The sequence below is a fragment of the Cydia pomonella genome, chromosome 6 (assembly GCF_033807575.1).
Source record: "Cydia pomonella isolate Wapato2018A chromosome 6, ilCydPomo1, whole genome shotgun sequence".
Taxonomy (NCBI): domain Eukaryota; kingdom Metazoa; phylum Arthropoda; class Insecta; order Lepidoptera; family Tortricidae; genus Cydia; species Cydia pomonella.
Genome location: NC_084708.1, coordinates 1,346,100 through 1,368,396, shown reverse-complemented (window position 1 = coordinate 1,368,396; position 22,297 = coordinate 1,346,100). Strand labels below are relative to the sequence as shown.

The 22,297-nt window shown below is 35.8% G+C and overlaps 1 protein-coding gene across 2 annotated transcripts in view; it reads right to left on the bottom strand.

Moving 5' to 3' along the window:
- Nucleotides 1–22,297, bottom strand: part of LOC133518682 (uncharacterized MFS-type transporter C09D4.1) — a 158,506-nt gene that overhangs the window by 91,813 nt on the left and 44,396 nt on the right. The window contains exon 1 of one of the 2 annotated variants that reach the window (XM_061852357.1): nt 13,722–14,321. The exons of the other annotated variant lie outside the window; for it this stretch is intronic. Coding sequence (XP_061708341.1) covers nt 13,722–14,027 — 306 coding nt within the window. The 5' untranslated portion in view covers nt 14,028–14,321. Of the gene's footprint in view, nt 1–13,721; nt 14,322–22,297 lie in introns of those variants that run through there. 2 annotated transcript variants of the gene reach the window in all.

Genomic DNA, 22,297 nt, shown 5'->3' with positions numbered 1-22,297 from the left:
CAAAATGGACGTTTTTGTTTTAAAACACGTCACTTTTGACTCTGACATAACTAATCCATATCGTTTAGCAATGTTTGACGTACAATTTTAAAGTTCGAATCGGACCGTAAATTAATGATTTGTACTATGTAGCTAAATTAGCTATATTTACATTTTTGTAAAACGTTCATTATACAAATTTTAAAAAGTGGAGGGTTTTAACATTAATAAATAAATAATAAATATTATAGGACATTATTACACAAATTGACTAAGTCCCACAGTAAGCTCAATATTACTTGTGTTGAGGGTACTTAGACAACGATATATATAATATATAAATATTTATAAATACTTAAATACATAGAAAACACCCATGATTCAGGAACAAATATTCATGCTAATCACACGAATAAATGCCCTTACCAGGATTTGAACCCGGGACCATCAGCTTCGTAGGCAGGGCCACTGCCCACTAGGCCAAACATTATTATTATTATTAGGATTTTGTGGGCCTTTGAGAGCCACGTCGACCAAGCAGTGATCTATTATGACAGCCCTTTATAGTTCATTACTAATGCCCATGGGATACAAGAAGTTCCAGATTCTTTGGGCCGTAATGTCCTGTACCTCATAGGGTTGCAATACGTGACGCCCTAAGTAGGTACTTCTTTTTGCCATTAGTGGTCCACAGGAACAGAGAATGTTCATTGCAGTCTCCTCTGACTCCTGACAGAACCTGCAAGTCGCATTTTGTTTCCTATCAAATTCGAAACATTTATTTGTTCAATTTAGTGTCCAGTCAATATTCTGGTCACCGCGCAGGTTTTATCGAGTGTTCTTGTCCTTTGACGAACTTCCACCAATCGATTGCTCTAGTTTTTAGGGTTTTAACATTCGTATAACTACAATCCCCGTTTGAATCTTAATTCTAACACATTAATCTTCAGCGACCTAGAAGCACTTGTTTTGTTTTTACAAGCTTTTTTTTACTTTCACCTGACCGTTGTCTGTTTGTAATCAAATCTTGCAAGTTAAATTTGACCAACTTCCCGGTTTCCGATGAAGCTGAAAATTTGCATACATATGTAAGTCGGGTGACAATGCAATATTATGGTACCATCGAGCTGATCTGATGATGGAGACAGGAGGTGGCCACCGGAACTCTGTGATAAAACAACGCAGCCTAATTGTGTTTTGCGGTTTTTAGAATTGTCTCGATGAGTATTAGAAAGAAAGGTACAGTCAGCGGTAAAAGCTTGTACCAAAACTGAGATTTTTGCCAAAAACTTATTGAATATAAAATACGAAAATTGGGATTTAAAGTCAGTTTATTTTATAATACCTACAGGAAAGTCGCATAACCCTGACTCATACTAAATAAGTTTATGATTATAACCCATTAACCAAACGCCTGCAAGAAGCGATAACCGTAATAAATGACACCACTTTATACGTATTAACCTCACCATGCAATCTTCCAAATTATCCGACGACGTATACAAAGGGCCATGTTTACAAACTTAATTAATATTTAAATTCCGTCCTTTGCGGTAGATGGCGGTAGGTTTTTGCTTTGAGGAAGTTTTAATGAAATGCATCTCGTAAAACGGCCTTTTTCAAGGGTATCTCGATTTAAAAGTACTCGTGGAAAAGCTGCAATATGCTTACGTAATTTGAGTGAATATTTATTTATTTAAACTTTATTGCACACATAAAGAAAAATGTACAAATGGCGAACTTAATTCCAAAAGGCATTCTCTACCAGTCAACCATTGGGTCAAACAGAGACATTTCTGTATGTTGGTGCAGGAAAAAATAATAAGGAAAAATTTAACGTGAAGTCAAATAATATTAAAAATATATAAATAGTTAAATACTACTACTTATATAATGTATAAAAGATAGACTAATACATATAATTATATATTAAAAAATAAATAATATAATAATTATATACAATTATATAATATTTGTGGCAGGTACTTAACGTTATATGTTTCTTATTAGTTATTCTTTTAAAAATAGACTTTCATCAAATCAATCAATCAAATATTTATTGATAAAATATAAGTATTTTACATGTCAACACTTTACAGCTAATGGGATTACACATATTATTATTTATCTAATTAAAACATTACTTATCTATTACTTATCTAGGGTACATCATTATCTTGAGCCAAACAAAAATATTAATTTATTTTAATACCGTAAAACCACCCACCTATAGTCCAAAGCTCCCAACTATGGTCCACAAATAAACTCAATTTTTCTCGTTCAGGTGTGTATTTTACTATATTTTTGTAGTTCTAAGGCAAAGTATGTTTATAAATGGAAGGTAAAACTAGGAGTAAACCACAAGGAACATTGGTATATATACTTAATTTCCTTTTGAACTTGTGGACCATAGTTGCAGTATTGGACTATAGTTGGGTGGTTTTACGGTATTTATTTTAATTTATTTTAATATTTATTTTAATTTATTTTAATATTTATTTTAATTTATTTTAATATTTATTTTAATTCAAATATATCATACTTAATTTCATCTATGTAAAAAGTGTTTTCTTAGAGCATAACGTTGCTCGGTATGATTCGTGTCATCCACGATGACGCGCAGTTTTGTCAAATTTAACCTTTAATAATATGACTTTATGAGTCAGGCACGCGTATTCGTGAATAGACATAGACATAGAATTTTTTTATTTAACAGCACATTGAAAAATGTTTACAGGCAATGCTACAAAACATTACAAGCCTTAAAATGAAACTTAATTAGGCACAAATTTATGTTTACATGTACCGTAAAACCACCCAACAATATTCCAAAGCTCCCAACTATGGTCCACAAATAAACTTAATTTTTCTCGTTCAGGTGTGTATTTTACTGTATTTTTGTAGTTCTAAGGCAAAGTATGTTTATAAATGGAAGGTAAAACTAGGAGGAAACCAAAAGTATCATTGGTATAGATACTTAATTTCCTTTTGAACTTGTGGACCATAGTTGCAGTATTGGACTATAGTTGGGTAGTTTTACGGTAGGTATAAAAAACTTTTAAAATTATGATGCTAAAAAGGAGCGAACCTCAGCATGTGTTGCAGCAGGCTTAACTACTACAACGCTGGTTTTCAGGCCGACCCTTCGTACAATACGAATTTGCTTGCTGCTTGTCGGAAACTGTATGGCTAAGACTGTTTTAGTTTGTGTAGAAAATAATATAGGTATGCAAATATATGTTTATGTTTATGAATGACACGATCTATAGTTGATTTAAAGAAGTAATATCTGGACTGTACAAATAGCTACGATAGATTGCTGAGTATTGACTAAAAATATATTTTGGGACAATCTTACATAAATAGATCTAGCTCTACAGTAAGCTCAACAAAGGTTGTTGTTGGTAAGAGACGGCGATATATATAATAGATAGCTAGATAGAATACCCTTTCTTGGTCCACCTCAGTAAAAAGATACAAAAGAGAAGAAAAAAACAAACGATTAAGTGTAGACGCAGACAACAGGCGGTAGTATCGCTAAAGATTGGTCTCTCACACAACCTAGACAGATATAGATAATAGAAAAATCAATAACTGAGGAACAAATATTTGTGATGAACACACAAATAAATGTCTTTACCAGGATTTGAACCCGGGACCTGCTGCTTCGTAGGCAGGGTCACCACTAACTGGGCTAGGAGGCGCCAGCTAAGCTTCCGATCGCCGCGGCTCCATAAGAGTCGCGGGGTTGGATAACGATAGGTAGCGAAGAGCTGGCCCACACCAGCCACACACACCGTCTCCAAAATGACGGCCATTTGACCACCCCACCAGTCGGTGGGGAAGCGACCCGCGACAGCCGCCGCAGCCGTGAGGCGGTAGCGGCCCCTCATACCCCCCTGACGGGGGGTATCGACAGATCACTCACTCGGGCTAGGAGGTCATTTTTTTATTATTTTATTTTATTGTTTTATTGGACCTTTATACCATTGTACATATCGGCCCTATCAAGTCCGCTTCTTATATAGGAGGTCATTGACTAAGAGTAATTCTTTATAAGTATTAAAAACTGATCGGCGATTGGCTCTAGTCACACCTGATGGAAAGTAAAGACAGGGCCTAAGATGGAGCTCGCCGGTTCAGTAGTAGCCTATTCACTCTTGCTTTAAAGATACTGAGGTCATATTTATCAGGGAATACAGATGGCGGGAGTGCATTCCATTCTTTAGCCGTCCGTACCAAAAAAGAGGAGGCAAACCGTTTAGTGCGAACAAATGGAATGTTTACCACGAACGGGTGCATACGCTCCCCACGCCTGGATGTCCGATGATGGAAAGGGGAAGGTGGGATTAGGTCGTGCAATTCCTGTGCGCACTCCCCGAAATGTATCCGATAGAACACCGATAGGCTAGCGACTCGACGGCGATGATCAAGGCTCTGTAATTTTGACTTGATAGATGGGTCATCGCCAAAAAGTCTATGAGCCCGGCGCTCTATCGAGTCCAGGGCCGCCAGCTGATATTTGGCGGAACCGTCCCATAGGTGGCAGCAGTATTCCAATTAAATTTATTGAATTTATTCGATATTGTATTGTCATGTACATAATAGGTGTGTTATTGTTATTATATAAAGTCAGATCATGATACCCTGTAAGGGCAAACAATATTAAGGCCAACAGACATACCCACGATACGACGTCGTATCGTGGATATGACGTCGTATCTTGGGTATGTGTGTTGGCCCTTATTCTATTCGATTCTAGACCATTCAAGAAGGTACATTCCATAACTTGCACATATTAGTTTACTAGTTCACCATTTTGAAGTTATCGTTAGTTTTTATTATTTTTTTAACATTATATGTATTATTTGACAACCTAGTGACACATAGGTCAAATATAAAATTAGAGGTCGTGTTGCCGGTTCTCTGAGGACACACGTGACAAATTGATTCACGAACGAGAAGCGAGTTGAAGGAGGTAAATGTAAATAAGCAAAGTTGGGCTGAATGTCACAGACATAAAGTAGGGGAACCTGATTGTGCCACAGATATTATTTTCTATTCAAGGTCTTTATTTGTTAACATATTTTAATACGATAGGTTGACGAAAGCGAAGACTATTAAAGGAACAACACCCGTGCTCGCTGGAACGCCTATACATGCAAATATTAATATCAAATCTATATTAGATTTAAAAATCTGAATACATCCCCTGTTCTGTTATTACTTCACCTGATAACCTTTCATCTCATTCCACAAAGTTCCAGTGTATGTATTTGTATGTATATGTATGCGTTGAGTTTATAGCGCATGTGTTTGTGTGTAATAGTCATAAAGCAAGGCTGGTATTCGGCAATATGCTCGTATATCTGGCCCGTAACTCGGCCTCGACACAGCTTAGAACAAAGTAGTCTTCAAAATATTAACGCCCTATCCTATACACTTTGCATAATAGTTGTTAGAAAATAACGGCTAGAAAACGTTTAAAAAACTGCACTGTTCCACATTCACCAAGTTTAAAAATTGGCATAACACAAAAAGGTTTACTTAAAAAAGTACGCGTAGAGCTGCAAAACTATACAATAACCTGCCAAAAGCTGTCTTATATACATACCGCCAAAGAGAATTTGAAATAGAGGTGTACTATCGAATAAAACTTTGTAGCCACTTAAATTTACTGCCATCTTTCGACACATGATTAAAAATTTATAACGCTCTATTTGACTTTGATCCTTATTTATTCACTGATATGTGTTAAGTTTGTCAAATATCAAAAATTTGCGGCATCTAATAGATTAAAGGCCAAAGGTATAGCGACATCGTTTCGAGCGATGGCGCCATAACCTTTAGGTTGTGCCCGGTAAGATGGCCCCACTTTTTTGATATTTAACAAATTTAACACATATCAGTAAAAGAATAAGAATCAAAGTCAAATGACGTTTTAAAAGTTGGCAGTAAAACGTGGTTACAAAGTTTTATTTGACAATACACCTCTAAGTATTTCAAATCTTTCATACTGCTTAATTTAAAGATCATTTATCAAACATTATCACGCCAAATAGCGGTTTTTAGCAGAAGTATTGAAAAATAGCGTGACGTTTGTGACAATTTCTAGAATAAAGGTGCATTTTAGGAAACTCTCAGTTGTTTAGGTACGGTTCCGTATTTTCAATGTCATAAGTTCCACATTCTAACTTGTTTTCAATGGCTGTTAGCCTGTTCTGCGTGATGGGGCAGTACTTATATAATAAGTGACTTAGGGCCGGTACAGATGGACTGCAATGCAACTGCAACTTGTATGGGAACTGCTTGCCGACGTGCAGTCGGTGTGCAGTTCCCATACAAAGTGCAGTCGATTTGTAACCGTCTGTACCAGCCGTTAGATACCTAATATTTTTGATTTTAAGCATTTGGCTTAACTGCCCTGTATCTGTGACTAACTGTTATATATTCACACCGTATCTCATGCCGGCTATGTTATGTTCCTATATCTGGTGCGTAAGTCACCCTAGACACAACTTAGAACAAAGAGGTCGATATAACATAAACGCCAAATTTTTGTAACTCATGTGTGACAGTACAACACTTATTTAATTTTCTGCAAATAAGCACTGCATTGTATGTAATGGTATTATTTACGAGCATAAACCATGTTTTTCTATTAATGTTATTTGAGTGCATTTAATAACGCAAATTTACACAGCTGCTATTTTTATGCGAGTAAAATGCGTTACAAGTAACATATCAATGTTGATCGTTATCAGTGTGCATAAATGGTTGGCGGAGAAAATAATACATGTGAATATTCGATACATATTTGTTATAAAATAAATAATTCAGGATATAATGCTTAATAATAAGTGCTAGTAGAAGTAAATAAAAATAGACCGCAATATTTTAAAACCCTAAATTATGTTCCTGTAACCTGTGTTAACATAAATAATTAAATATTATAGGGCATTTTTACACAAATTGACTAAGTCCCACAGTAAGCTCAATAAGGCTTGTGTTGTAGGTACCTAGACAACGATATATATAATATATAATTATAAATACTTAAATACATAGAAAACACCCAGACTCAGAAACAAATATCCGTGTTCATCACACAAATACATGCTCTTACCAGGATTTGAACCCGGGACCATCAGCTTCATAGGCAGGGTCACTACCTCACTACCCACTAGGCCAGACCGGTCATCGTGTGACATGTGAGGGTCATATGGATTTTTTTGTAATTCACGGCCAGCTAAAACTGTTGAAAAAAAAAAAGATTATATTTGGAAGTATCTAGACTAGTGTATTTTTTTTTCAAGCCGTATTCTGCTATGAAAATATCAATAATATATCAATAGGTAACGGGTATTAAAATGCCACTCCATTACAATAATTTAGGTAATGAGATTAGATCTATGGCAATCAAAGGGAAGGAAAATAGTGGTGTTTTCCTTGTATTCCAACTATGCACGGTGACTTTGAATCCTTAAGTAAGTTCATTGTTATTTTCTCTCTTAATGTATTTTTTTTATACTACGTCGGTGGCAAACAAGCATACGGCCGCCTGATGGTAAGCAGTTTCCGTAGCCTATGTACGCCTGCAACTCCAGAGGAGTTACATGCGCGTTGCCGACCCTAAACCCCCCTCCCACTCGTTGAGCTCTGGCAACCTTACTCACCGGCAGGAACACAACACTGTGAGTAGGGTCTAGTGTTATTTGGCTGCGGTTTTCTGTAAGGTGGAGGTACTTCCCCAGTTGGGCTCTGCTCTAGATCTGGAATAACATCCGCTGTGCTGTGCCCTATTTAGACGATAGTTATCAGTTATAATTTTGTTCTAAGTTACTAAAGTGGGTTTGAATAGAAATAGTAAATAATGAAGTCAAATATGACAGATTTTGCTAGCATACGAGTATGATGTATAACCTAAAAGTTTCAAAATGGTTGTTTTTATTTAAATATAAATGATCATATAGGTATTTTAATGTGTAATTAATACAAAAATAATATGTACAATTTAATATAAACTGTTGATAAAATCATGTAAGTGCGAGATTATTTATTTATTTAAACATTACTGCACAATATATAAAAGTACAAATGACGGACTGGTCATTTCTTCATAAAAACTTACTCGACTGTTTCCTCCGTGGTTCCTGACGTGGTTTTTGAATCTAGGGCAATGATTTTTTCAACATAGATTATTATTATAAATATGGGTCGGACTGTTTTCCTTTTTTTGATATTTTTATTTCTTAAGGCGTTAGTGTACTTTTAATTCGCAAAAAAGCAACAGTCCGACACAGATAATTTCATTACTCAGTTACACCAAAGGCCAAAAGTATGGAAACAAGGTTGTTTTCTTTAATATCTCATGTTTCTGTCTTTGTTTTATAATAAAGCAACCAACCACAAAGAGTTAAAAATATTCGCTAAATATCAAAACATCCTTAAATGTTGTCAAAAACATTTAAAAAAAATTAGGAAAAAGTAACATAATTATACCCTTTTAATAACTATGAAAAATGTTGAACTGGCAAATATCGAAGCCACAACTTGAGTAATTTACTTTTAAAATGTTCTACTATTATATTTACCATTTTGTTTCTAATTAGTAGTATATATTACATCGCTTAAAAAATCACACTTTTCTATTAATATATAAGCTTGTTTCTATACTTTTGGCCGGGAGTGTACATAAATTAATCACCTCTTTTTCCTTCGGGGATGTGAAACTGAATTCTCTGTAAGCTAGTCTGCGTTTCGGGATGAGTGGGCATACAACCGGCAGGTGGGAATATCGGGTATTTGCCGGATAACGAGGGACACACGGATCAAAGTACGTTTGCTACAATTATATAAGAATATCTACCTAGTACAAAAGGGAATTTGAAATAGAGGTGGATTGTCAAAGAAAATTTTGTAGCCACAGTAAATTTACTGCCATTTTTCGACACATGATTAAGACTTTTAGAACGCCATTTGACTTTGATCCTTATTCTTTCACTCATATGTGTTAAATTTGTTAAATATCAAAAAGTGGCGCCATCTAATAGATCAAAGGCCAAAGGTATGGCGGCATTGTTTCGAGCGATGGCGCTACAACCTTTAGCCGATGCCCGGTAAGATGACGCCACTTTTTGATATTTAACACATATCAGTCAAAGAATAAGGATCGAAATTTAATGGCATTCTAAAAAATTAAATCATGTGTGGAAAGATGGCAGTGGGTAATGGAGACACGAAGCGAAGCTGTGCGATGGGGTGCGGCGCGGAAGAACCATTGATACCGAAAACAAGTACCCAATGGTATTCCATTTTACAAGCCAATACATTTCAATATTGCCCGTTAACAATAAAAGATTATTGAAGGTTGAATTGGCTTCCAAGTTCGTACATTAGTACCTCGCCGCGCTGAAACACATTCATTTCAAGAGTAGCACATATTTACGATTCACACTCAATATACGAGTCGATATATGGGTCGTTAAACCGAAAGGTGGTAAATCCAGCCCCGAAACATCGTTACATCTATCCATTTAAGGAAAGTACGATGTTACTTCTGATTTACCGATGTTTTCAACTCGTATTTAATTCAGAAGAAGTTGATGCTTTTAACATCAGTAAAACCACAGTAAAACGTAAATATGCGTGTACCTATTTTTGATATACGTGTACACTGCAAACTTAAACAAAACGTAGATATGAAACGATTCTAAAATAAATTTTTATATTATCCTTAACCACCAGAGTATAATACATATTTAAAGCAAGAAATATTACTTTGCTTATAATGATGTTTTCTTTTTAAAACCTAGAAACACTGTACCTGTATGATGATTTGCGGTGTATAAGATCATGTGATTAGCGAATGACTGGATATCTCACATTACTTAGTAACCTACTACATTACTTAGAAATGCAGATTACATACGATAAACTGTTTACAATATTACTTTACTTTGTTATGTTTACGTGAGTTAATCTGTAGGAACGATCACAGAGTAATAAGCGGAGGTAATTAACAGTGTTTTATTGTTTCTGTACTATTGTGTCCACCGATTTACAATGTAAAAGAAACGGCCCGATTCGAAGAATGATTAAGACACATTTTTTTTTTTTATCTTTATTTAACGAGCTTAGTCTAAAAGACGATGCCGCTCAGTAGTACACATCGAGAAGTGTTCTTACACTAAAACATTTAAGATCTTGGAAAGATCTTTAAAAGATCTATAACTAAACGACGTGACTAAAATTGACGTTTATTTCAATTCCGCTGTGATCCCAGCAAGATCTATCTACGATATTTCTAATGTCACCTCCCACGTTCCAGGACGGCGTTGTCCCTTTTCGGAGAAGACTGGATAAAGCTGACATCAAAATCTTAACTTAATACGCGATTAAGTCCAGTTTCTATAATTTAATAAAATAATGCCTATCAAATATCTTAAATAGGAATGATGAGTCAAGTGTTAGTGAAAGTATTAAATTCAGAAATAACACTTACTTTTGTAACAGTATATTCCAAGAACACCCATCGTAACCCCTAAATATATCAGCTTTTCATTTGTTGTCTACCGCGCTTATAGTTATGTCTTTCGCCGCACTTATCCGTTCATATCCAAGGTGTTGACAAACAAGCATACGGCCCGCTGATGGTAGGCAGTCTCTGTAGCCTATAGACGCCGGCAACTCCAGAGGTGTTACGTAGGCGTTGCCGACTTTAACCGGCAGGAACACAACACTATGAGTAGGGTCTAGTGTTGTTTGGCTGCGGTTTTCTGTAAGGTGCAGGTACTTCCCCTGACTCGACTTTAATACAGTCAAAACTATCATGGTTTCCCTTTTGCACACTTCAATTATCTATAAGTGTCATTCAACATCTGCGGAGTAAACTATAGTCGAGTAAAAACATAGATTAAGAATGAATTATCAACAAAATTATCAGAATAAAAACCTAATCCTAAACTGTTTACAAATACTTACTAAGAAAGTTATCATTGTGTACACAGATTCTAAGAAACCTTCATAAATATATCCGTTGATAAATGTCGTAATCAAACAATCATTAACGTGAAACGTTGGGAATTGGGGAAAACACGTCCCGGCGGTGTCGGAAAATAAATCGGCTGTTTGACTTGGGACAATAATTCTCCCTAGCCGGTAACGATAGCTGGCGCGGATATTGCATGAAAATGTTGACAATTTACAAACCTCGCGACAGCTCTTATGAATTTGCCTATAGCAAAGATAATTTGAAATAGAGGTGAATTGTCAAAGAAAACTTTTCTAGCCACAGTAAATATGTAGACTGAAATCTTTCGACACACGATTAAAACTTTAGAACGCCATTTGAGTTTGATCCTTATTCCTTCACTGATATGTGTTAAATTTGTTAAATATCAAAAAGTGGCGCCATCTAATAGATCAAAGGCTAAAGGTATGGCGGCATCGTTTCGAGTGATGGCCTCACAACCTTTGGGTTATGTCCGGTAAGATGGCACCACATTGCACCACAAAAGGCGTTCTAAAAGTTTTAATCATGTGTCGAAAGATGGCAGTAAATTTACTGTGGCTACAACATTTTCTTTGACAATCCACCTCTATTTCAAATTCTCTTTGCCTTTAGGTAACGTAAATCTGCTTAACATTGCCTTCCATGCTAAATATTGCCTGACTTGAGAAAAAGTGATTATTCGCCGAAATATTAGTTAAACCTGCTCACCATTTCCTACCAAGCCAAACATTGCCTGACTTGAGAAAAGATTATTCACTGAAATCTTAGTTAAACCTGCTCAGAATTGCCTACCAAGTCGAACATTGCCTGACTTGAGAAAAAGTGATCATTCGCCGATATATTTGATTACAGTTTTTTTTTCGACTAGTTAATGCTGATTGTACCATCGTCCACACTGTTAACTGCCCATCAGTGGACCTTATTACAAAAGGCATGAGGTCGACTGATGGACAGTTAAGACTGTTGCTGTTTGTACAGTTAGAGTTGTGTAAAAAACGTTCTCGAGAATAGCACAACTCTACTTAGAATTGAACATGAATGAACCATGAAAAAATATTTGATTCCTCAGGTATACAGTCAAAAGAATATGTCACAACCATATCCCGGGATTGAAAATGCGGGAATGATTTGAAAAAGAGTTTTTGGTTTTGGCAAATATCACGTAATTTTTTTTTTGGCTAAGAAAAGAGTAAAAATATGAGACAATCCGATTAAATCCGATAAAAAGTAAAATATATGTGAAAATCCAAGAAGAGATGTAAAATTGTTTTGTATTGATATTAAAGTTCTTGATAGAATTAATACAGCAAATTATCCTTTGTTTCATAAATCAAACGCAACAATACTCAAAATTCAAAATTTCAAAGATTTCGCGTGAGATTAGAGGGAAAGGGAGGGGGTCGAGACCAATCTTACGACATCTAACAAAAAATCCTTAAAAAACCGTAATTAATGGACGACCCTTTAATACTAGTGAAAGTCCGCAACAAGGCCAAATAAAACCTTGTCAGGATATAAATTTCGGGAGCCCCCATCATAAGAAAATTAAGAGCTGCGCTCTTGTCGGTGAAGCAATCTGCAGGTATTTCTTTCCTTGGCCTTTAGCCTCCTTAGCCTCAATAAAATATTTAGTCACCTCGAGGAGAGCTAAGAGTGTGACAAACCGGCGAGAGCGACGGGAAAAACTGGTCATTCATACACGTCACGTAATATGACGTCTCCATAAAAAGCCGTAATCACTCAACAGCCACCGTTTATCATAAAACCGTGATATTAGACGATTCCGATCGTTTTTATGTCAAATTATTATATCTCTCGACATGCGCTCGTGTCAGTTGGCATTTATGATATACCGAGAAATTGGACGATTTATGTATATACAGTGTGTCCCTAGCCATTGGACAAAGCCGAAATGTACATATGCATTAGGGTATTTAGAGCCAGTGTACAAAGTATCATAACAACCGGTGTGGCGGTTTCGAAGAAATTAGCAAATTACCATTTTTGACTTTGGAGCATGTATGTGTTAGTAGCTCCTAAGGTAATATCCTCAAAGAATGGTAAGAATGGTGGTCTTCGACCTTTTTGATTATCTTTTTTATTTATGACACTAATAAGCTTCAGACTTTTGAATAATGTCTTCATTATCAAATATTTTGAACAAATTGTCAAAAACACTGCCAAAGATTAACACAGTGTGTTTCTTTTTGTTGTCGATTATTGCAAATAACTTTTATTCGAAAAAAATATTTTTTTATCTTTTGTTCTAATTAAAAAAATATTAACGTCAGAGCATTCCTGAGAAGTAACCCTACGTGAAATTTCAGGGTTTGTCCAATGGCTAAGGTCACCCGTTATACTAACCTATATATATATATATATATATATATAGGTTAGTAAGTAGGTTGTTTATTTAACCACCTGCATTAATTTACGGGCTGAATTGAATGAATTTCTTTTTAAAGTTATTATTTACTATATTTTATACAAATAAAGAGCTAAAAAGGCCGGTTTATTACATATGAAATAATCACACTTGGATACTCTTGATTGATTTTCTTGCGTAACATTTCCTATCAAAGCGTTTGTTTGCAATATTCAATACATTGTAATCTCATTTTGTATATTACTTACCGGTTGTAATTGTATAAAAACTTGTATTTTTTTTATATTTTAATAATATAACCAAGTTAATCTAAACTAGTAAGTTTAAATTCTAATAACTCACAGTTTTATCCAACAGCCAGCTAGCCGGAAAGATCAGCGGAATGTAAGTGATCATGTAGATCATGGACGTCCAATAGACGGTGATGCTCGATACCTCATAATATTTCACCACCGCGTCCTGTATTATACTATACTGTATCCATTGAAATGCATTCGAAGCTGAATAGAATACAAATATACCCAACATAAGGTATCTAGTTGGGGATACTTTGTATTCCACTTTTTTAGAGGGCGACTCCAAATTCACCCCCTTTTCATTAACGCCATCCATGACGCTCCCACATACATCCATTTTAGTTTCACTCATTATTGTCGTGATTTGGCACCTTAGTTACAATTATTGTCGCTTTTAAAGCCTTTAATGTAAATAAATAATTTATTGTCAGTTCGCGCGCTTTTCGTTTTCAACGCAGCGCGTGTTCAGCGCGGCGGTTGGCCGACGACTGATCTGTTTTCCTTTGATGACGGGATTTCCTCACACGCTTCATAAATATGTATGCACGTGTTTCCTTATTACAGTAGAATAAGGTTCACATTTGATAACCTACTTCTGTTAACTGCGCGATTAATTCGCTAACCTTTTATGAATGGTAAGTTTCCAAGTTGAATGTATACTATGACATTGATAAAACTATTATGTTATGATTATAACAGGTAACAGTGATCCACAAGGCACGTGTAGGTATTTGAGGTATACACTATACTGTTCTCTCAAATTCGGGATTTTTGATTTTATAAATCAGAATCACAAATAGTGTGCAAACGTTCCCGGGAAATTCCCCCTTGAAGGGAAAATAGTATAATAATATAGATAACAGTCAGTCAACAGTTGACATCTTGAACGTTTTTAAAAAACATTAAAAACCGTATATACTATTTTTTTTTAAATCAGTCAACATTTGACATCTTGGACGTTTAAAAAAAAAACATTAAAATCCGTATGCCATCTGCCAAAGTAAATTCCCTATACTGTCGGGAAAAACCCATTTTCCTGGGATTTTTTCCATAGTTACTGGGAATTATTCCCCGACCAAAATAAAATATTTTACAAATAATACTTCTTTCCATTCGATCATAATAGGAGAAAAATAATGTCACCAAATTCCCATAATTTTTTTGTTCCGTCCATTCCAATACCATCATAAAGTCTACGAAAAATGGAATCGGAATGGAAATAAAATTTTGGGACACTTTTTTATCTTATTGGGATCGTAAGAGATCGTGATTTTGAATAGAAATGACATAAATATTCACAAATTAGAAGAAATACAATAACATTCACTAGTTAAAAGAAATACAGACCTTCACAAATTAAAAGAAATACAAAACTTAACAAATTAAAAGAAATACAAAACTTCACAAATTAAAAGAAATACAAAACTTCACAAATTAAAAGAAATACAAAACTTCACAAATTAAAAGAAATACAAACCTTCACAAATTAAAAGAAATACAAAACTTCACAAATTAAGAGAAATACAAAACTTCACAAATTAAAAGAAATACAAAACTTCACAAATTAAAAGACATACAAAACTTCACAAATTAAAAGAAATACAAAAATTCATAAATGAAAATATACTAACAACTTTAAATAAAATGACATAATTGACTTTTGTAAATATTATTGCAAAAACGCATACACCATGGGCTGGAGTAACTCGACAGATTTTAAAGGTGTATTCTTGACCGCATTTAGAGACTAAAATGTACAAAGTTTTCTGAAATCGCTTTTGATTTTGAAATACTTAATGACAATTCTAGTGAAAATTTAGACGCCTTTTTGGCTACGACACTGCCACAATATGACTTGGGGTAAACATGCCTACTGACATATTAAAGTTTTTAAAGGAATCTAGCATTTTTTTCAGAAAAAAAAAGTTACTTATTCGGTAATTTTTTTTTTGTTCGCCATGATGTAAAAATAAATAACTTGTCGTATGCAAAAAAACACATAAACTCCAAAAATACATTTTTTAGTCCTTATTTGCTCAAGAATGCGTGGTTAAAATCCGTCGGGCTACTCGAGCCGACTGTGTATTAAAGTACACCGATGGACAATTTAGGGAGTTTTTCTTCGTACATCCGAATCCAATATCTTTACTAATGGCATGCTCTTGGCCAGTTTTATTTTAACTATGGTATTTGAGGCTACATAAACTAATTAAAGGGCTAGACTATCTTGTCATATTATAAGTATAAAGTTACATAGCTAGTCGGTTTAAAATGAGAGCGTTTGTATGGAGAACCGAGCTTGCTGCGAACCTTTAAGGCCATAATAACAGCCTAGAGTCCATAAATATTACAGGCATCATACGATTGCACGATGTATTTGAAATACGCGTTCACTTTTATTTTATTTGAGGAAGAAAATCAAATATGTAAATTGAAATTTGTCAGGCATTATTTTTTAGGGCTCCGTAAGGATCAACATCGGGACTTAATTGTTAATTAAGCTTGATTAATGTGTTGCTTACCTTGTCCGTCTGTCTGTTAGCGAGCTCTACCTTGAGGATAGTTGATATTTTACGTGTTTAAAAAAAAATATTAGCCTACTTTAGTACCCCATTTCTGGGCAATGGCCTCTCCTCGTTTTCTCAATTGGACACTGGCATCGGCATATTCCCAGCATTTTTTAATAAGATTACTCCTGCACCATTTCTGGTAGACGGTTGAAAATACGGAATACGTTTTCATGTTGTGTGTGAAATTACAAAAAATAAAAATTAAATAAACAAATAAATCAAGGGAAATCATGGGATCTCCTCTCCTGTGTGTGGACACAAAACCCATTAAAAAAATAACCTTTATTGCACAAAAAAAAACCTTACAATGCTATTAGGCATTCTCTGCCAGTCAACCTTACTGCTTCTTTATACCGGTTTCATATAAACCTCAAAAATAAAGAAAAATGTAGGTACTGCAAAACTAAAATATAAACTAGTCATGATAAGCTGGAGTTTAAAAATTGCAAGGAAATAGTTATGGTACGGAATCCCCGGAGCGCAGTCTACTCGCACTTGGCCAATGTCTCATGTTCACGCACGAAATGCATGCATTAAAGTGTTTATGTAAAACTACTGTTGTAGCGAATTAATTTTCAATGAATAGTATTGTAACAAATGTAACGTACGTTACCAAAATAAAATATAAATAACGTGCTCATGAATGCAAAATCAGAATTTTATACTATTTTATATATGAAATTATGATATTCCGTACAGTCAGCTGCAAAAATATGTATCGAGGGAATCGTCTCATAAATATGGTACGCTCTTATTACACTGGAATAAGATGCTATGGGACATATTTTTGAGTAAAATGTGTACACCCATATTTTTACACCTGACTGTACATAAGTTCTAAAAACCTAATTGGTACGAGCCAGGATTTGAACCTGCGACCTCTGGATTTATAAAGTTATAATTGAAACATAATTAATTTTCACAAGGAAATGCGTATTGATACTATTGATCTATTTTATGACATTAATAGCCGAATGACGGAATTTTAAAATATCTTCCTTGTTTTTCCGTATAGGTTGTAGTTCTACAAAAGGCGGGTGAATAGATGAAAGAAGATTGAGCGAGATAGATGAATGTGAATGATAATGAGTGTAAAGAGGCGAGAACAGAGAGTTCCCTACACAGAACACACACAACAATATATATTATCATACGAAATTATAATATTTATTTTGTCATTTTTACGAAAGCAGTTTATCCATTCAAGGTGGTGTTTTTGTTTATTCGAGCATCATAATCATTCTATAGTTGATTACTGTACCCCTAGTGTACATTTATTCGATGGCGAAACGTGACGTACGCGTTTGCGTTAAGTCTAATTAATCTAAAAAGGCGAACTTATCCCTAAAAGGGATCTCTTCCAGCTAACCTTGGAAAGGATCGAAAGGATCAAACACTAACAGATGAACGACAAATCAATATTTATAGTAGCAATATGAGAATTTTGTTCAGTATATGTTCTCATCAGATGGATCAGATATAATATAATAATATTTGTACTTTTGTTGAGCACAGGTTTTATACCACAATTGGGTCATATTTTATGTTTTTGTGTTTCCGGACCCAAACCGGATTCAAACCCAATAAGCCCATACCATCCTTTAGGCATCCTTTATTTTGTGTGTGTGTGTGTGTGTGTGTGTACCAATTTAGGGTTCCATATCTCAGATGGCAAAAACGAAACCCTTATAGGTTCAATTTGTTTTAGATTAAAGTAACTAAATCAAGAACTTATGATTAATCATATCCTCTTAAGGCGCAGCCATAGAAATAAAAAATCCAAAATTTTCCACTGGAATTTGAACATATAGTACAGTTAATTTTATTTTGTTTGAAAATCGCAAGAAACAAAACAAATGCAACTCTGTCCTAATCGATCTGAATAAGTCCTATAGGTAGGACCTTGGGCCTTACGAGGATATTACGAAATAACCCGTCATCGCTAACCCTCATAACGTAGTCCAACAACAGTGCTAATATACACCGTGTTGCATAACCACTAATTATGTATTGGAACTCCGCAAAAACTTGCCATCGGAAAACTAATTTAGGAAGTGTTCCAGGCGAGACTTAAATTAATTACGGAATAGCGTTGATGCTGTAGCTGTTAAGTTTGTAGGTATGTGTGTTGTGTGTATGTCTAACTGCGGCGTAGTTGGTATGTTGTTATTTTACACGTTGAATTACAAGAGGAGTTCGGACAGGCTATCGCAACAACAAATATATAATAGTGAATGATTCAATTCAATTCAATTCAAATATACTTTATTCATGTAGGTCCGTTGCTTAGGCCACCTTGAGAGAATGGACGAAGATCGGAACGTGAAAAGAGCGTACCTGGGTCGCCTAGCAGGAGGACGTCCTATCGGACGCCCTAGGTATCGCTGGAGCGACATGGTGGAGGCGGATCTGCGCGAGCTTCGAGTCGACAATTGGCGAGAGGTCGCACAGGACCGAGAAAAGTGGCGCTGTCTTGTGTCGGAGGCCAAGTCCCATTTTGGGTCGCTGAGCCAACGGAGTAAGTAAGTGCATGTAGGCCTAGCAACAAGCACTTATGAATAGTAAGATAGTATTACATATAATTATCTTAATCTAATTATCAGAGCAATTTATTGATGTTTTAAATATTATTCCATATATACATTGTTACAAATATAAAATATGTCAACACGTGTAATACATAAATCTAGTCATAAAAGTAATAACAATGAACCGAATTAAAATGTAAATTAAATAATAAATTATATTTTACACTATCTTATGTTAAAATTAAAAATGTTTGAAAGAATATATAATAACATAACACATATCGAGACCACATCTAGTCGCGCCCATTCTATGTTTCTGATTTCGTAATTCAAAGTCAATCTAGTTGTAATTGATTTTATTAAATATGGCTACATTCAAAGTATTCCACAACTAGCAATACGTCCGCACTCAACAAGCACTGTCACCATAATGGCTGCCTTTAGCAACCAATATGGCGCCTAGAACCGGACCGGAAACGAGTCGGATTGCCGTTTAAATACTCGCCTGTGATTGGCTACTTAGAACCGGGCTGACAGTTTTGATATTTAAGCGGCCAGACTTAATAACTGTGACAAAATTATTGTAAAATATGAAACTATTATTTAAAAATCATAACACTCGGCCATCCGACTCGTACACCGTCCCGGTGTACGCTTTTTACACATTCTAGATTAAATTAACTTATAAATGCTAAAGCTTAATAGAAATAAATTAAGCACTTATTTAATTATTACACTTTTAATTTATCAGTCATTTCGATTGTAGAAGTTTCATTAAAAACTAATTATTAAGGTTTGATTACAAATAGGTATCATTTTATTGACCTTACATAAAAATAGTGACATTGCAGTCTAATATAAACTTAATTGAAATCCTTACATTCTAATTCACACTCACACATTTAACTCTAATTTTAATCTGTTGCACATTGTCAATACGGTAGTTATGACACCGAGCTAATTGTAAGTACCTTTATACTAATCTTGTGACAAATTAAAGCTGGCATTATGATGTAAAAAAATCATTATATTTCAGAGATGACTACGAATAAAATCATAACACTCTGCCATTGAGCAAATATACAAGTTAATTAGTAATCTGATATAAATTAAACTGAGTTTGATTATTGGTCTTCGATCAGAGAAAGCAGGCAATTTATAATTACATGACTCCACAAAGTTCTTCAATTTGTTGAAATAATCTATAAGCCCTGTACATGACATCGGTATTCCCAAAAATCAACTAGCGGTTGTCCTTCAAAACGTAACGGAAAGGTAACTCTAAAATTCTGGCCAATCAGTAAGGGCACCTGCAACAACTCATCTCCCTCCAATGTTATTGCAGGTAGTTTCGCATAACATTTTACAAAATTAAGTTTTCGCCTTCGGAACCACGTATTGAGTCAGTCGCTTCCAGCGTCTAAGAAAAACTAAAGAACTTTACGCTCTTCGGCAACTGTTGTCTTGCTACTTTTGCTATCATTCCTAAGGTGTAAAGGATTGAGTTTGCAAGATGCAGAGTCGTGACCTACCCGGTGGCATTTTTGACATTTTACTATAGGTTGAGGACAGTTAATAAAAGAATGCCCTTTCTCGCGACAATTAAAGCAAGTCATAGGGGTTTCGTCTGAAGGACTCGCAGAAGAGTTCTGCTTAGGCCCGACTTCATTATGCTTTCGAATAAAAGACACGTCAGGGGGTCGTTGCGAGTTGAGGTAATCTAACAAATCTTCCGGTTCCTCACAATTTAAAGTTTGGGCACCGTTCCTAACGGACTTATCTAATATGCCATGTACTATACATTGTACAGCCTTCTTTTCTCTGATCTCGCACCTGTATAGTAAAGTTAGCTTATCATAGAAATACTCACGATAATGCTCACCAGCACGCGTGGTTCGAGCTAGCATTTCTTCGAGAAGCCGACCATAATTTTGTTCGTTGGGGAAAGCCTTTTTAAGTTTCGTTTGCCATTCGTCCCAGCTATATACAACGGATGGTAAAGACTCGAACCATTTTTTTGCAAGTCCCGTAAGTTTTTGAAGTGCAAAATGTATGGCCTGCTTCTCGTTCCAATCATATATTTTAATACATTCATTAACTTTATGAATCCAGCTATCTATGCTTTGCGCTTTGCTGGAGGGATCAAATTCTGGTACCACATTATTTAATTGACTGTTATTTAAGTGATGTGCCTTGTCTTTGTTCCCTCCTTGCAAAGAACTAATAAGCTGTAGTACCTCGTTGAACGTGACTCCTTGTGGTGGGATTGCCTCAACCGGTGGAACTGGCTGTCCTTCTAGTACCTCAGAAGGCCGTTCAAATACCGGCGTGGTAGTATCAATTGGGGCAACACACTCGACAGACCAAGTTGCCGCTGGAACATTCCTGCGGGTCTTCTTTCTTGGTCGTTGGCATGGCAGCAGCACCTCTAGTCTTCTCCTCTTGCGTCTAACTTGAATGTGCTCGCGTCGTGAACCATCCAACGTATCTTCGGAATCGGACGCCATATCCTCAGGGCAAAAATTAAAAATTAGTCACGTTTTTGCAGCCTGTTTTTTTAAAATTCAAGTTTGTACCTGGGTTCAAAACTAACTTGAACTCAATCTTCACCTCGAAAATCAACTCAAGCTTTAACTCAAACATCAACTCAAGCTTCACCTCGAACATCAACTCAAGCTTCACCTCGAACATCAACTCAGGCTTCACCTAGCACATCAACTTAAGCTTCACCTCGAACAACAACTCAAGCTTCACCTCAAACACCAACTCGTACACCAACTCGATATCCAACTCGAACTCCAACTCGCACTCCAACTCGAACTCCAACTCGAACTCCAACTCGAACTCCAACTTGATCTCGAACACCAACTCGAACTCCAACTCGTACTCCAACTCGAAATCCAACTCTAACTCCAACTCGAACGCCAACTCGAACTCCAACTCGAACTCGATCTCCAACTCGAACTCCAACTCGAACTCCAACTCGAACTCCAACTCGAACTCCAACTCGAACTCCAACTCGAACTCCAACTCGAACTCCAACTCCAACGCGAACTCCAACTCTTACTCAAACTCCAAGTCACTATCTAAATCTAACTCTTGCCCACCGGGCCCACGAGTAACTACAACTACACACATTGCCATCTACTACTCGCTACCTATTCGAGCGAGCTTCCATAGTCACATAATAACCTCTAGCAACACACGTGGTCGCCTCTTAGCTGGTTATCCGAATAATCGACCATAGGCACACATGGTCACATTCACATCTTACCTCTTCATCGTTGTACTACTGGGACACATAGCCCTCTAGTAACTATTCATTGTATACTAGCTACTAATTCATTGTTATACTACAGGCACACATAGCCTACTAGTAACAACACACATGGTTGTGTACTAGCTACCTATTCCTTGTTATACTATAGGCACACATAGCCCTCTAGCAGCAACACACATGGCCGCGTACTAGCCAACTATTCCTTGTTATAATACAGGCACACTTGGTACTCTAGCAGCAACAC